The sequence below is a fragment of the Raphanus sativus genome, chromosome 6 (genome assembly GCF_000801105.2).
Source record: "Raphanus sativus cultivar WK10039 chromosome 6, ASM80110v3, whole genome shotgun sequence".
NCBI classification, from domain to species: Eukaryota; Viridiplantae; Streptophyta; class Magnoliopsida; order Brassicales; family Brassicaceae; genus Raphanus; species Raphanus sativus.
Genome location: NC_079516.1, coordinates 16,362,091 through 16,379,439, shown reverse-complemented (window position 1 = coordinate 16,379,439; position 17,349 = coordinate 16,362,091). Strand labels below are relative to the sequence as shown.

At 34.3% G+C, this 17,349-nt stretch overlaps 3 protein-coding genes and 1 long non-coding RNA gene across 13 annotated transcripts; all 4 read right to left on the bottom strand.

Moving 5' to 3' along the window:
* Positions 1-3,456: 3,456 nt before the first annotated feature.
* Positions 3,457-4,775, bottom strand: LOC108838216 (ninja-family protein AFP3). Its single transcript, XM_018611176.2, has 2 exons — positions 4,088-4,775; positions 3,457-3,898 (listed from the first exon to the last, which is right to left on the bottom strand). Exons 1-2 carry the CDS (start codon positions 4,560-4,562, stop codon positions 3,612-3,614), a joined length of 762 nt encoding a protein of 253 aa, XP_018466678.1. The 5' UTR covers positions 4,563-4,775; the 3' UTR covers positions 3,457-3,611.
* Positions 4,776-8,519: 3,744 nt separating this feature from the next.
* On the bottom strand, positions 8,520-10,114 carry LOC130496311 (BAHD acyltransferase At3g29680-like). Its single transcript, XM_056988289.1, has one exon. The coding sequence runs from the start codon at positions 10,072-10,074 to the stop codon at positions 8,746-8,748; it is 1,329 nt and encodes a 442-aa protein (XP_056844269.1). The 5' UTR covers positions 10,075-10,114; the 3' UTR covers positions 8,520-8,745.
* A 95-nt stretch (positions 10,115-10,209) lies between these two features.
* Positions 10,210-11,093, bottom strand: LOC108805755 (uncharacterized). Its single transcript, XM_018577691.2, has 3 exons — positions 10,985-11,093; positions 10,634-10,742; positions 10,210-10,546 (listed from the first exon to the last, which is right to left on the bottom strand). Exons 2-3 carry the CDS (start codon positions 10,737-10,739, stop codon positions 10,407-10,409), a joined length of 246 nt encoding a protein of 81 aa, XP_018433193.1. The 5' UTR covers positions 10,740-10,742; positions 10,985-11,093; the 3' UTR covers positions 10,210-10,406.
* A 3,310-nt stretch (positions 11,094-14,403) lies between these two features.
* On the bottom strand, positions 14,404-16,624 carry LOC108805769 (uncharacterized). Of its 10 annotated transcripts, none has more exons than XR_008936066.1 (7): positions 16,371-16,624; positions 15,811-16,000; positions 15,463-15,729; positions 15,226-15,383; positions 15,037-15,151; positions 14,810-14,975; positions 14,404-14,742 (listed from the first exon to the last, which is right to left on the bottom strand). It is a non-coding gene; the product is annotated as an uncharacterized LOC108805769 (long non-coding RNA). The 10 variants fall into 10 exon arrangements; XR_001942448.2 differs by having other exon boundaries at positions 14,810-15,151; positions 15,520-15,583; positions 15,648-15,729; positions 16,371-16,623; XR_008936064.1 differs by having other exon boundaries at positions 14,810-15,151; positions 15,463-15,604; positions 15,648-15,729; positions 16,371-16,622.
* Between the last annotated feature and the right edge of the window lie 725 nt (positions 16,625-17,349).

The following is a 17,349-nucleotide window of genomic DNA, read 5'->3' as shown; positions in this document are numbered from 1 at the left end:
ACTGTTTACTTTGATATTTTGTTTAAACAATGTCACATATTTCTGTATTAATTGTGTTCAATTAAATATTTACATTGTAATTTAAATTTGTATACAAATCAACATATTTGTGTAGTTTGTTATTAAAAAAAATGATTTGAATCCAAATGTAAGTACTCTTATAGTGATTTTTTCAGTTCATATAATTTTTTAAAATATATTTATTTCAACTGAACCAATTAATATTTTGTTAAATTGGCCCGTGAAATATATTTTTATACATCGATATTCAAAAGATCTGGTAACTAACGATACTCAAAAGATCTGGACCGAATCAGGTTATATGGTTATTTTTGTTACAAATATCTGAACCCGTTTTAGATACATTGGTTATTTAAATATTTTTAGGTTCCTATACATCAGAACCGAATTCATCCAGATCTAGAATGATCCAACTCAAAATCCACACATAAGTTTATAATATTCAGCGGGACTTGGTTACCAAAAAAAAAAAGGATATCCGAAAAGAACAACATGTACCTAAATAGACAGATAATGTTCATGTCTAAATGATTATATAAATTAATAAAAAACTGTTTTATGTGTTTTGCTAAATTAAGTGAAATAGAAAGAGTTTTTTTTATCAAGTAAAATAATTATATGGAGTGGAAAATTAAGTGACAATAAATGTAGGACATTTAAGTATTTTGATTTAAGTTATTATTTTATTCACAAAACATATTTTTGAACTATGTTTTTGGGTACGTAATTTTCCACCGATTGTAACTAAAATAAAAATATTTTAGTAAAATAAAATAAACCAAATGTTTAATCATATGTAAAACCTAATTATTTAGCATTTTTGATTTTATAATTGGCACAAAGTTAATATTGATTAACTAATAAATAAAATATGAACTATTATTATTATGGTAATATAATTAATGATGTAATTTATTATTAAGGTAATATAATTAATTAAATTGTTAAACTAAGTGAAATATGGAAACACAATTAATAGATACTACTATTCAAGTTTCCAAACACTCCATTTTTTATAGCTATAACCAAACACACCAATTTTTTTTATTAATCTTATCCAAGTATCCAAACGCACCGAATTTGTACTTCACCTTTAATAAGATAGACTAGATTTTGACCCGCGCTTCGAAAGCGCGGGTATTATTTTTCATTTTTATGAAATATATTATTTGTTTGTAATTATTGAATTTATTTATTTTAATAAAATTTTCTTTATAATAATTTCGACACATAGAGTGTCTCTAATAAACTATATATTTCTCTAGTTTTTTTATTCGCTCTTCAATCAACATATTTATTTGGCTTGTTGTTAAAATAAATGATTATAGACTTTGATCTCTGCACCTCCGCGGATGTATATTTTAAAGAATATGATGATATTTGTTTTTCATGTAATTATAAGGGTTTGGCAAAATGAATCCGAGGAACAGAACTGATACCAATCAGTAAATATAGTACCAAACCTGAACATAAATTGATTAAATATTCGAATTATTCAAAATTGTTAGTTAGAGAACCGAATCGAATCCGAACCGAAGTATTCGTGTACCTGAATTTATCTAAAAATAGATTTATATATTTATATATTAATTATTTTTATATTTAACGTATATAAACATCAAGAATGATATCTTTAAATTGGTTTAAAATACTTAAAAATATATATAGATAGTCAAAAACAAATATCTGAAATAGTTAAAGTATATTCAAATCACCAAAAATACTTAAAATAATTATTGATTTTGTATCCAAATTTTTAAATCAAACCAATTGATATGTTAAGCTTAGGTATTCTGACATATGTTACTTAAATTTATAGGTAATATATTACTTTATTTATAGATTTTGAGAAACTTTAAATATATAGTGATTTAAAACTTTAAAAATAATTTAAATATGTTATCCAAACCCAAACCAAACCCGTAAAGATCCGAATCAAACTCAAACAAAAATTTAGAAACATCCTAATAGGACTGAAATCTTTGACCTCGAAAACTCGAAACGCAAACTGATCAGAACCAAACCCGTATGGATGTCTGAAAACCCATCCTTAGTCATTATTATATATCGTATAATTTCATCATATAATTAATCGTATTTTATATGTACCATCATATAACTAATCATATAATTAATAGTATTTAATATGTATCATCATATAAATAATTACATATATTATATTTTAAAATTTTAATATGAAATATAAAAACCATAATTTGAGTTGGTATTTCAAATTGGGCTTTGTATTGTATTTTTCTTATATATATTGATAATATTCTTTTATAATGGACTTAATAACTTAAGCCCATTACTTTTTTTATTTAATATTACTATATTTGTTTCCAAACAATTTTTTTTTAAAAGACTACAATCCATGTTTCCAAACACACCAATTTTTTTTAATACTCTTATCTAAGTATCCAAACACACCGAATTTGTACTTCAGCTTTAATAAGATAGATGTGGTGGATCTACGAAGGTAAATTATTTGTCCCCCAAATGTAATGTTTCATTATCACTATTCATGTTCCAAGCGATTTTTATATAAATCTTTAATAAAAAGGGACACAAAGTGTATCATTAATAACAGTAGTTTTTCATGAAGGATAAAAATAAAAATAATGACTAAAAAAATAAAAAGGATAAAAATTTGTTGTTTGAGAAATTTTCATGTAACTTCAGATACTTGTTTTACAACTATCATTCACATTCACATATTATTTCAATTAATTAAAAATAAAATGTAACTAATATTAATATTAAAAAAACTCAAAAACTATTGATGATGCTCTAAAAGGTTTCTGTGGACATGCACATTGTATGTAATATCTAAGATACCAACTCTATCTATACCAGCTATCTCAAGGAGGTATAGATCGGATAGTGTATGATCCAATTAAGTGTTCATGGGTGATACTAGATCAATCCTTGTCTTTGTGGTTGAACGTTTGTGAGGTTAAATTTCAATATATTCAAAATGAAATAAAGTTTCATGTCGAGCGAAAAAAAAATCTTAAGCCACTCCAATGGCCCATTGTAGACCCAAACTTGACTGGTGCTAGCGTTTAATTCTGCTGGACAATCAAACGAACCAAATCCATACTAGAAAGGTAAAAGTTGGTCCATGAAGAGCAAAATATCTCGCAGATGCTTTGGAATGGAAACAAATCATGGGCCCTACGCACATCATTTTTCAATTGTAAACAAATTAATCAACAAAAAGAAAACAATGTTCATCCTACGAAATAATCTTTGTTTCTTTTCCCTTTTTTGCTCAAACCAGTAAACGGTAACGTCTCTCTGATCCAATTGACCGTTGGCTCAATCCTGAAATCTTGGGTTAGTTTTCTACATTGACTCAGTCAGTACGTTAACATGTCCCTAAAGAAATTAGACGACCTTGGCCTACCGCATACCAACTAAACAAAGATCGAATGAATAGATCATTCCTTTTACGTTTAAAATCTGAAAAACCACATAAAATTTCTGTTTATACACCTCAAGATATAAGAATTTGTAACATTTGTTCCGAAACGTTACAACAATGTGGTAAACATACACAGAAACTGTCCCAAAAGAGACCATAATGGTCACAAGAAGGGGGATGGATTAACGACAATGTGCTTTAAGGGATGTGTCACGTCACGGCCACCAGCATGCTTAACGAACTCCGCAGGCGATAGGAAGCTTCCATGGCATACACACACAATCCTCACCTCCTGACCTTTCATGTACCGATACAAAAACCCATCGATTTTTTTCCCGTTTGGTCCATCGCCTGTTGTTGACACGCACGGCATGTCTTCAATGATGTTTCGAGCCGCCGGTAGAGATTGAGCGCTTGATGGACTTGTTTCTTTGGATTTGTTTGTTGTTGCTTCAAACACAAGAAAATTTCTCAATAACACAACTCAAACTAAAAAAGACCGACACGCAAACATAACCTAAAAGGTCAGAATCAAGATTTGGTTGCCCTAATGGTCAAGATTCAAGGATGAAAGAACTAAACAAGACAAACAAGCCCTATCGAAACTCAATCGTTAAGATCATGAAACTATTGTGGTACCTTGAACAGGAGGAGGAGGAGGGGCGGTGTCGAGTTCGGACAAACCAGAGGAACCACTTCCAGAAGATCCTTCTTCTACGGTCTTGTCAGCTTTGTGCTTCTCCCTCACGTGTCTCTGCTTCTCTGACCTCTTTCTCTTGGCCTCGAGCCTCCTCAAGCTCTGCAACTCCTTCCTCTTCCTCAGCTCCTCCGTCTCCACCGGTAATGAGCACGTCCTACTCAGCTCCGATCTATCATCGTTGACCAAGAACTCAGGAACCGAAGGTGACCGCGCGAGCAGCCTCTTGTTCGCGAGCGGGTCCACACCAAACCTACCGTTGAGAGAAAGCCCTAAGTCTAGCTCAATCTCTACCTCTCCTTCTGGAACCGACAGTTTCTGTTTCTTGGCCATGAAACTCTGCAACAAATCTCGCCGGGTGATATTCCGGTAGATCTCTCCGTCTGCTCGTTTTTCAGCCTCCGACATGTTCAACATATTCTTGATAAAAAAAGCAATTCAAATACCAAGAAAAGAGCTTATAACAATTTTCGATGATTCTTTTTATTTTATAAAATTCCCACAAAAATTTATAACAATCTCCGGAGAATCTCGTACGAACCCACTATAAATTACAGAAAAAAACAATTAAATCCGAAAAAAATAAGAGCCCGAGAGAATTTAGATAGATAGAGATATAGAGATGACAATCTGACAAGTTGTCTTGTCCATTTGAGAGAAAGCTGATATACCGAGAGTACCCTTTGTTTGGTGCATTAACGACACGTGGAATCATGGAAGACTTCTGTCAATGACTTTTAGAGCACCCACGTGGTTTTCCCAAAAAATCAAACACATCGATAAACAAAGACCAGACTCGTTTCGGGAACCCTACACATGTCATATTTTCAGTGGAAGTCACGTTGTCAGATGGGATGTCGCAGCTTCAAGTCGTCACGTGTCGTTTTCTTGTTCATCTTCTGCTTCGCCACGTGTCCCACTATGTTTCTCTCTCTCTTCTCTTTGGACAAGTTAGATTTAGAGGTGGGCATTTTACCCGATACCCGAACCCGTACCCGAACCCGACCGAAAAAACCCGAACCGAAACCGAACCGAAGTAGCAAAATACCCGAACGGGTATTGAATTAGGAGAGATTGGATATCCGAATCCGAACGGGTAATACCCGAACCCAAATGGATATCCGAATATAACCGAATATATGTATACTTAAGTCTATATTCCTAGTTTACATCTTTAATTTTATTCAAAATGTTTATTTTTATTATGCACATAGTTCAAAATTAGATAATTTACATATAATTGAAAAAGATGAACTTTTACTCACTTAAAACGCATGTCAAGATTTTTATTTCAGTGCATTAACAAAAGTTACATCCAAAATTTAAAAATAATAATCAATTTATTATCTTTTATTTGTAAAATGTTATCTTCAAATTTATTAATCATTCAATTATTAGAAAATAAAAAATCAGTTAAGTGAAATTTATATTTTTTAAATACAAAAAAACTTGAGAAATGAAAAATTTAATATTTTTTTCCAAAATCTAAATATCCGAAAACCCGACCCGAAATACCCGAACCCGAACTAAAAATACCCGAACCCGACCCGAAGTAAAGAAATACCCGAACGGGTATTACACTCCTATACCGAAATACCCGAAAATCCGAAATACCCGATCCGAACCCGAACGGGTACCCGAACGCCCACCCCTAGTTAGATTTATAGAATTTATTACTTGGTTGTGATTTTACGGAAGAGCAATAGCATTTTGATTTTCCAACTTAAAACTTTTCCAAATTATATTAATATTTAATTAAAAATTGTATTAACATTTATTAATTAAGAAAATCTGATATTAATTTTCTAGATTTTGAAAACTTTAAATTAAATAGTCAAGTTATAGAGGTCATTCATAAAAATAATACTAAGAATGACAATAGATAGTTTAAAAAAAAGAAAAATGACAATAGAGATCAGATTCAAGCCACTGTTAAGTTTTTTAAGTCAACTCCAACCGGACGGGATAACGTTAAAATAGAGTCCAATTTGACGTTTTTTCTTTTCAACCGAACGGTAAACGTGACGGTATTTTAGTGTGATTCCACTATTTGGTACAGTACCATGTTATATTTGGTGGTACACTGTAGCGATGGCAAATATTTTTTTTTAATTTTATCACAGTTTTTTTTTCTTGTGTCACAGTAACTATTTTTTCCAAAACTGTTTATTGTTCAAACCAAAACTGTTTTTAAAAGTGTAGCTAAAGTTGATTATATTTGATTTATATTATTATTTTATAATTAGATCAGATATTATAAACAAAAATATATTACAAAGTTTAATATACACACCGAACAGTAAATTACAAAATAAAACTAATACTTTAATATAACTGTTAATAATATATTTATATTTGAAATAAAATATTATTTTTATTTTAGTTTTAATATTAGTTAACAACTTTTAGTCATAAAATAATTAGTATTTATCAAAATAAAAAGGTTTATTAACAATATAATAATGAAAAATAGTGTTTTGGTGTGATATTTGGTGTTGTGATTGAAAAGATAAAAAGTTTTAGTGTTAAAATTACACTAAAATGGTGTAATTGTAACACCAAAATAATATCAAGGGTTGGAGATGCCCTTAACCCAACTTGCCGAAATCTATACTCGTCATTCCTCTTTGTGTTTGACACGTTCGCACTCCAGACACTCACACACCTGTCTTCATGTGATTGCATGACAACAGCTAAGCAAAGCAATCAAACCAAATTATAAAGTGCACAGACAAAAAAAATCTGGAAAGCGATTTATTCCGACGGAAAAGGATATTCAATTAATCACTTTTTTTTTCCATCTATGAAATTATTATTAGGGTCAAAGCCCAAACAAATGAACCCAGCCCAGCCGAAACAAAACAGAAGAGCCATCCAGGCCCGATTATATCAAGAAAGACCCGACATAAAGGGTAAGCAAACTTGGGCCTAGCCCATACAAAAAGAAAAAACGGTGCTCTGCCACGCGTGTGAAGTCTTCCCGTGACCATCCACGTGTCCACTTCAACCACCGCTCGAAACACGCGTCTTCTTTTCACCAGATCGAGGTCCAAACACCAGAAAAAAAGATTCTGGTCGCCGACCTCCCGTATCGAACCCATCCAAATCGGAGAAACGTCATCTCCGTCCTCTATGCCAACGAAACCCACCTCCAACGACTGTATTGGAGGTATAATCGGCGCTTGAAACCGATGAAAAACCGCCGCAAGACTTAAATGACGCTTCATCGGTCCACTTTCCCGGCATGCGTCTGTAACGCATCCGTCTTCATCTTCACCATCCTTTCCATCGGAGAACATCACTCGATAGCAATCGAGACATACAGCTTCCATCGAACAACACCTATTGCCGGCCGTCATCACCAGAAGAGAAGCAACGACGTCAGAGTCAAAACCGGACGGCTTCATCGGATAAGAACGCCGCCGGAGTCAAAAAGGGGAAAAAACCCAAACCGATACTATATCAACAGAAACTAAAAAACGAAAGGTTTTAAACGCTAAGCCGGACCGACGGTGGCTGTGAAAGCCCACCCGTCGGCCGGAATCTTAAATCACGGCGAGTTGTTTCTTCTTTGAAAAAGGTCGGAGAAAAAGTTTAGAGAGAGAAAAAACGATTATATTCAACTAATCACTTATCATACGATATGAATTCTGAAACTTCGGTTTGTGTAATTTATAATTTGGTGCTACATAAGATTTATTCATTAGTGGCCTAGTGGTTGTTAATTGAAACAAGTAATATGTATAAGGGAAGTAGGAGATCATATGGAGAAAGGATCTCACAATTCTTTGTACTATTCAATAATACTTTGTTAGTAATCACTAATCGCTAATCAATGAAGTAGAATTATTTCGAATTTCTTTAGGTTTCATTTCCTTTTGACTGGGAATTTTAACCAGTAACCAAATAAAATTCTATAAATGTAAGCATATGCATATTTAGCGACTATTTATTTTGCTTAACCCAACAAATACCAAGAAAAAAGAGGAAATTATCAATAATATGTTGCATGTCAAGCAAACACAAACTTAGTTAGACATCATATTATAAAGGTAAAAATGGAGATTTAGATAGTCTAATTACCAGTACCGATTAATTTAATCGAAGGGAGAAGTAAGAGACTTCACATGTTTCTGGTCCATTAGACTGAGTTTTTCTATTTGGCTGGATCCAGTAATGGGCTTCTATTTGTTAATATAAAAAATTGAACCAGCTTAGCCTAGTTTGTTTCCACTCTCTCTTTAACTCCTGAGTTTTGAAGTACTCTTCACTGTAACTAATACTAAACAGAAGATCATACACAATACTTACTTTTAATTAAAAACCATTATCAAAAGTACAAAAACTAATAAGAACCGTAGTCCCAGAAGTTAGAAATGTTGCAGTTGCAGGCAATGAAGAAAATGGGATTTTTTCTTAAAATATACATTATTATTTAGTAATTTTTCTAACCACCACAAAAACTTATTGCTTTCGGTATTGTGTAGGAAGTCCACTTTAAAGGATAACAGTGAGGAAGAGTCCAATTCAGCTTCCCAAAGACAAAGTTCTTAAAACCGATAACCAAAACCCCAAAATAAAGTGTTTTAGACTTTTAGTTTTACAAACCATTTTGAAATAGAGAAACAAATAAATCCATCTCACACTTCTTCAAACACAGACCAATCTCCACACCACCAGCCTCATCCCTCCTCTCAGACATAGAAAACGCCTCGTTCCGGTCAATAGACACAGTCTCACATCTAACCGGTTTTCCCCACCCAAAATCCGACTCGTATAACCCAAACTGGTTCGACCCAACAATCGACACGGTCTGCGTACCCGGTTCAACCCCCATCGTCCCATCAATATACAACTCGCAAAGCGCTCCAACGTCAAGTGAACCAACACCTCTAACCGAGTCGCTTATAATCTCGACCGCGTTGACGAATCCATCTCCTCCCGACACATCTCCCGCTTTATGTCCGAAACAACCGACCGACAACACGCAGCTCCCGAAGTAACCCTCCGGAACCGGTTTACCTAACCGGTTCCTGAAATCAGCTGCGTACATGAACCGAACCGGTCTATCCGCGTCGCCTCCACGCGTTTTCACCAAACACGACCAAAGACAAGCGTTGGCGACAACAAACGTCGACAAGCGAAGAAGGTGAGACCGAGTTGACTTGAGTTTGTCGACGTTCTCCCGAGTCAACTCGAGCGTGATCCGTACCATGTCTGGACTAATCTCCCCACTAGGAGGCAGCTTAAGTGATGATCTCTTGTCTTGTGAAAAATACGAAACTACCCCCAAGATTCTTGCGTCAAGACTAGCGGGAACGTCGATGACGGTACGATCTAGAAACGGAGTAATGTCCCCTATATTGGTTCCGTGTTTACATAAGTGAGCCCATGATTTTAGAAGCATAGACATTGATTTACCGTCCATAGCGGAGTGATGAGCTGTTATCCCGATGGAGAAGCCTTGGTTCGGGAACAGTGTTACTTGCAGAGAAAGAAGAGAGAGCTCGTCGCAAGAAGAAGCGTGAAGCTCTGGAATTAGAGAACGTATCTCCGTCTCGGGACGTATCCCTTTCCCGGAGAGAAAGGAGAAGTCAGCGTCGCTCTCGGCGACTGTCAGCGTGACGTGGTCGTCGTCAGGGAGGACGAGGATGTGTGGTTTTGGGTCTTGTGGGCTCCATCTGAGGCGACCCGCGAGAGGGAGGTAGTGGCGGAGGACGGTGGAGAGAGAGCGCTCGAGCTTTGGGAGGATTAGGGAGTGGAAGGAGGTGTGTTCGTCGAGTTTGTAGAAGATGACTCTCTCGGTGGGGTGGAACGTTATCCACCGTAAGTCGAAGAAGGCGAGTGGGAGGAGGAGCGAGTTGGTTGTGTTGTGAGACGAGTTTGTTGCTGGTTTGACTCGGGAGGTTTTGGTTACCTTTATCGCCATTGATCAAGAAAGACAGACCTACCTTTCATAATTCATAGGCCCCATTGTGATATATAACGAGAGATCATATAATATATTATGATATTATCTACAACAAGTGAAGTAGAATATGATTCTGACATTAGCAAGTGGATGTGTTTGGTAAGATATTTTATAAGTAAAAAGTAACATCATTCTTGTTATTATCACCTAGACATATTTGTTACACTTGATTTTTCAGATCTAAGCATCAAATGAATATGTTCAAGAAGACACTTGTTTCTTGTACTTTACTTTTTGTGTTGATCTGATAGAAACAAGAATACATTACAAAAGGACAAAAGCGATGGATTTCAATGGCCTTGCATGTCCAACATCTCATCAAGTTGTTTAATCCTCTCTAATCCTTCACTAATCAGATACCTGATCTTTTGCTTGTCCTTGCACTCACTGTTCTTCTCCATCTCTTGCCTAATACTCTGTTTTAATTCCCCTATAGGGCATTCAGGCATTGCATTGAACAACCAAACTTACTATCAATCATCATCAAAAGAGCAATGAATACAAAAAGAACACGAACCTCTAGCCTGAGGAGGAGCTCTGTGAGCTATCTTCAAAGCTTGCCTGTAAAGTTTAAGCACTCGAGCTCTGAGAATAAAGCTCTGCAAATCTAACGCATTAACCATTCCCTGAGAAATTAAAAACAAAACACCAACGATGTCATATGACGAAACTGGTCGGATTTGTCGTTGTTGACAGCATTAGAGGCTCATCATAACTAAACCATTAACATCAACAGCTTTAATAACATCTAGATCTAAACCCAAAGACCGTAACTTTTTGATATTTTGAAATTCGAATAGCTTATCAAGGCAAGTAATATGACTTCAAAAACCCAGAAACAATGCGATGAGAAATGAAAACTGGTTACCTTTTAGAAGGCTCGAGAAGCGCTTCTTCTTTGGAGATTGATGAAAGAGAAGTCGCTCGACTGTTCGGTGAAATAAGAGAACCCAACTTCTTCTTTTTTTCTTTTCTCTGATATCATTTACCATCTGACCGGTTTATGTTATTATAACCGGTTTATATTCAATGCAGACCGGATAGCAAACATGTTACTATTCGACCACATATACTGCTCGGACTAATCCGCTTTTTGAAGGATAGATGAAATTTAATACGACCGGTTTTGACTTGATGTTGAAAGTATTAATCTTAATCTCGAGATTTTACTTTTTTTTTTCTTTTTAGCCCAACCTCTGGTTGTTGAACTTGTTATAAATTATCCTCTTCATGTTGTGTTCCTAACTTCTATGTACATGACTGCCCCGTATATGTTGTTTTGACAATTTGTTCACCTTAATCTTGTTGATAGTTTAATACGTTCTTTGTGCTTTATATCTTCATGCTGAAGTTAAATTATTTGTTTCAGTCTTTTTAATAGAGTCTAAAGCTAGATGAACTGCAACAAACCATTGCGTCCTCATGATGAAGGAGGTTTCGGCTTGGATGTCCCGTCCGTTTGTAGTGCCCTTATGTTCTGCCTTGTAGTGTTGGCTCAGTTATAATTTAATTTTACTAGAACCTTTCCCGGGCTACGCCCGGGTTTATTTTGATAAAAAAATAATTTATTTTAAAATATTGTTATTATATTTAAATATATAGTATATATTGGAAACAATAAAGAAAATAAATTTGCGAATTGCATATGCCTTTTTGAAACCATTTTAACAGTAAGACAAAAATGAAGTTAGCAAACATGAAAAATTAAACGGTGAACAGAAATAAATCAAACGTTCTGGAATTATTATCAAAATGAAGTTCGAATGCAGAGGAAAGTTATTATCATTACTAAGCGCAGAAACTAAGGTCTTAAAACAGAAAAGTGGATTTCATAAATAGGATGCTGGACTTTTTGCAGAAGAAGCGTGTAGATCTGTTGGGATTTTTTTGATGTGGAGTGCCTGAAAATTTTCAGAAATATATCAGTGATCATAAATATAAATCAATCTACTTAATTCATAGTATAGGTAGACGTACTTGAAAGTAGTGGAATATTCTTCTCTAGCTCCAGGCGTCACGTTGGCTTTCTCATTCTAATCGCATCTTCTCTCTTCGTCCTCCTCAATTGGTATGTCAGTGATGCCCATACTTTCTCATTTGTCTCTGTGCAGTGCCGTCTTAAATTTTTTTCTTGCCTTAGGCAAAATACTAAATAAAGACCCTTTTATAAAAAAAATCAACTTTTATTTATTGTACTTCTGTAAATTAAAACAAAAAAAATTGTGGTATTCAAATTTTTTTTTGGAAAATGAGTTTCTGTGTGTAAATTAGGTTTTGTTAATGGAAAAATGAGAAAAGTGAAAGGTAATTTTTTTTTGTTTTTATTGTATTTCAGTTAGGTTTAGTTAATCATGGATCTTTTAATTATAATTTTACCAACTAATTGATAATTTAACAAATAAAATAGACCTTTTTAATAAGTAAAATTAATATTAAAAAAATTAGACCCATGGACCCATGGCAATTACCCATGTTGCCATGGGTTAGAGCCGGGCCTGTCTCTGTGTCTAGCTTATAAACCCTTTAACTTGTTTTAATTTAGGATTCAAACATTGGTCTGTGTGTTGACAGCTTAAGATGTTCTGTTTCATGGTTTTTAGTGAGTACTCGTGCAACTTAGTGAAAAAGATAAGGGTTTTCAGTTGTCTAGTTTTGTATTTGCTTTGAAAAATATATTATCTTTTGTTGTGTAACCAAGTTGTTCTCTGAGGGTTTATGAGATTCTAGAGAATGATGTTTGTTATGCAGGTTTCTTGCTCAGACAGGGTTAGTACGAGTTGAGACACAGATGCAGGAGTTGAACTTGGCACCTACCACTTATAAAAGCAATTGATCAAGCACCAAGCTATGTTTTTAGTTGCTCAGGCGTAGTAGACACAAAGTATCAGTTGATTGGATTTGGTGCAACCAGAAAAATCCAGTTTCTGTTGGAAGTATACAATCAGCTTTTGCTTTCCTCAAACTCTTTTCTTGTTTTATTTTCTTTCTTTTGCTTGATGGAGGATGCAGAAGAAGCATGAACAGCAAGGGTTTGGTTTGCTCAATTCTCCAACATTAGCTCCTTTTCTTTGTTTTGTGTAATTTCCATACTAAGTTTGTAAGAAGATTATTATTATTTACAATGGATTCAACGGTAATCTAACTCAAATTCATCCCTCAGTTAATGAACTTGCAAAAACTTTTGAAGTTCACTTTCTTTGTTTATGTACAACCAAACTATTGAAAAATGATTTGATTGTAAATATTTGGAACAAATTTGGTGATGAAGATTAATAATTATTGTATCTTTATATTTAATCATGCAATAAATAAATTTTTTAATTTCAAATGTTTTAAATTTAATATTTTTTATTCTTAAAAACTCCAAATTGTAGAACACCATTGGACATACAATTTTAATTAGAATCCTTAACTATTCAAAAAAAAAACTAAAAAAGAAAATAATAGTTTTTAATAGATGCTCTTAGTAACGTGAAATAAGGCTTTTGGCTTTTGGACTGTTTTTTAGTTAGGGTTGTGTGAGTATTAACTTGTTTGTCAAGTAATCAACGAATATTTGACATTTTTGTTGTAGTCATTCCGTGGCTAATTCGTTATTCAGTTATTTATGGAATTTTATGTTTAGCGTGTAGCATAAGTTAGCTAGAGAAAAAATTAAACAGAATTTGACTTGGCATATTCCTTGATTGTCGGTTATTATGTTTCTGATTTGATTCTATCTATATAACGTGGGGGAAAGGAATTACAGTATAGTAGATTATTCCATATGCTGTAGTAAAAATATATAAACGTTACAACCGTGGAAAACTTTTCAGCCTAATACAAGACTTATGGAATAGTGTTATTTGTTTGGTCTCCAGTTTAGTTTTTTTGGGTCTATTAAGTCTACCAGACATTTGCTAAGATTCTGCAATGGTTGTTCGTTTAAATTGCTTTATTTGGAGGATGTAGTAGTCAACTTTTGCAGATAATTTTATGAAAAAAAAACTTGCAGATAATAAGTCTTGTCCCAGCTAAAATCATAACTTTGTCTCATATGGCCTTAGATTCTCAACCGTATATTCTGCATTTTTTCATTTGTGTACAGAGGGCGAGAAAGGCTCTGTTTGAACACCTCAGGCTTATTGGTTCGAACAAAAGCAAAATGTTTATTTAAAATCTCGATATTATATTCTTCGCTGCTAATATGTCAAGAAAGTATTCGTAACATTAGAAGCATTCTCAGAAACAGTGCAATGATAACTAAATCTAAAACCATACCGCAGGAACAGAAACATGAAAAAAAAATTTGAGAAAGAAACATAAATAACTTTGAACTTGAACATAATTCATAAAACTGTCTGAATAACAGAGTTGGATAGTTTGAATTTAAACCACAATTATGTGTAAGCATTATTATAAAAGCAACTAATATGTCAAGATACTGCAAACTTTGCACCTAAGCAGCTCATGGCTTCTTAGTCAGCTTGGTAGACGCTGGGTCCCGAGGTTTTATGTGTTGATGACGCCACTCGAAGTCGTTTCTGAACCTGGTGAGTTCTCCTTTTCATTATTACCAACGATCACCTTGGTTGGGAGAGAGCTGAAACCATGCATGTCATCTTCAGGTCCATCGTTGCTACCCTCCTAAAACCAAGAAATTTGTTAACTTGCGAAAATAAAAGCACAGAATAAAATGAACTTATTAACTTACATCAGTAACACAATCAGGAACTGGCGCACGTTCACGCTCATCCAGGATGCGTGAGACGGTGAAGGTTTGATGATTTGCACTGAAATGTGGAAGTGAAAGTATTGCCAGCAAGGTTAGCAATAAAATGTGTGAGCTAGATATCTTCTGGGTTCTCTCCTTCTCCTGCCTATTAGACCATAATTTTCGTAACATGGTTAATGATGTTGTGTGGTTAGAAAGAGACATACCAGAAGATGAACAGCATGAGCAGTCAGGATATTGGTAAGCTTTGTTATTTCACCATCGAAACTTACAAAAGCTGCTTCGCCAGTGTCATTGGCAACAGTCATCTCGACACGTTACCTAATAGACAGGGTGCAGTGTCGTAGTTACATGCATATATATTTATAAGAAGTAACGATGGAGTGGCTGTGTACCTGAGAACACCAACGGCAATAGTCCGATTGCAGAACATGCATGCAAAAGATGAGGCACGCCTCTGTAATTTCCTTGAACACTTTAAGAAAGATATGTTGCATCATCCATTTTCTGTCTTGACAGATGTGACTTTCCTACTGCAGGTAAATTCTATTATCTGCAATTATAAACGTTGCAACCATAAACAGAGCTTAGAATGATGGTGGAGACAAACATATTAAGGTCGCCAAGTGAACCTCAGGCTCGACTATGATGATAAACTGGTTCATCTCAGCTATTGTCAGTCGTTCAACCTTAGCATAGCCTCTCAACAATGAAGCTGCTGATGTATTTCCAGTGTCGTCATTTGTGACCAACCTGCATTGATGAGAGTAACCCCTGAAATATAATGATGGAATAAAATATGAACATTAGTACATACTCGTAAAAGTAGCTCTCGCCTGCTTCAGTCTCCTTGTCAAAATAGAAATGAGATCCAGACGTGGCATTGAGGAACATACGACCTGCAAATTGAATCTCGGTTAGTTTCCATAAATAGCATTAGAATGAAACTCATAATTAACAAAACAGATGTGAAGTGATACCTCCTATAAGCTCCGGATTAATGAATTTTGCCACAGCCACACGTGGATCAACCTTGTAGCCTTCAAGTTACTTTTGAATGATACAGCCTGAGAGTCGAACACACTCACAGTGAAAGACACAAACCTGTATGTGTTTAGTAGAAAAGGCTGTTGCGTCAATTAAGTTGCATCATCATCAATTCTCAGCGAACTGTATCAATGTATTAGTGTTAATTAACGGAGTGAAGTTTAAAAGATCATCAGTATCAACGCTACCAAACAGGAAATAAAAAAAAATACTAAGCAACGCGATACAGTTTGCTGAAAATAATAAACCAGACCAACTAAGGTATTATAAATAAAATAATTAATTATTTGTTAAAAAAAACCAAATAAATCAGATCAACTAAGGTATTTTAAAGATTAAGAATTTTTTTTAAAAAAACCCAAATAACATATTCAGGTTCACCGGAAACAATATCAATACCCATAAACAGGTTAAAGTTCCCAGGAAACACCAACAAAACTATGAACTCAGAACAATGGATCTCTAGAAGAACAGAGGGAAAAAAATCACTCACGTTAATGTCAACCATGAGCAGATCCAGATACCATGGATTTTCCGTTGGAACTCATTGCAGTGTGGTAGAGAGAATTGTAGAATCAGAAGGACAAAACATAAGAAAATCCATAAATGAGAGTAAAGGGTGAAACGAAGTGGAGGTTGTATTGAATGGTCGACGATCAGATCGCGAAACGGAACAGAGAAAAGGAAGAGGAAAGGTTTCATGATCGATGTAGGAGATTAGGGATTGAAGAAAGGGGAAAGGGAGAGATCGCGTCTGTGAGACCTCAGTGGAGTTTCTGAATTTGATGGGCTTACTGGGCCACAAAATTAACACATACAGACCCAAACAAAATTAAAAGCCCAGACGCAAACAATGGGATCTGACGTGGAAATAAAGTTGATTACCATTGGTGGATTTAATTGTTCGACGTGGACATGCTCTTTGATGCTCTTATTCCCCTTTTAATACTTGTTTGATGACCGCTAACCCATCGTCAGTGCTACTAAACCATCGGAAGTGTTGGATGAAAGTTTAAGGCGAGTTTTAACAACAAGTTTTCCATAAAAATACACCAACTAAATTTTGTTAAGCTTTTTAATACTCAAACCTTTTCACTGTCCAGTTTAATACTCTAACTAATTATTTTGCTCATTTTAATACTCAAACTTTTAAAATTGTGCCCACTTTAATACCCAAACTATATTTCTTTCAATAAAAATACTAATAAGTTTCAAACAATTTTTTTAAAAATCTCTAAAATTTACAAAACAAACTCAGAAAATTCTATTTTTTGGTGTTTGAAAAATAAAAGTAACTGGGTAGTGTAAAATATTAAATTTTGTAATAAAATTATAAGTTTTAAATATTGTATTTAGTTTGTTTTCTGAAATAAAAAACAAATTTTATTTTATCATTCAAATTCATTTACTTTAAAAAAAAAATTTCCATGGTTTATCTACCTTCTTTCCTAAATCTTAAAATAAAATTAGAA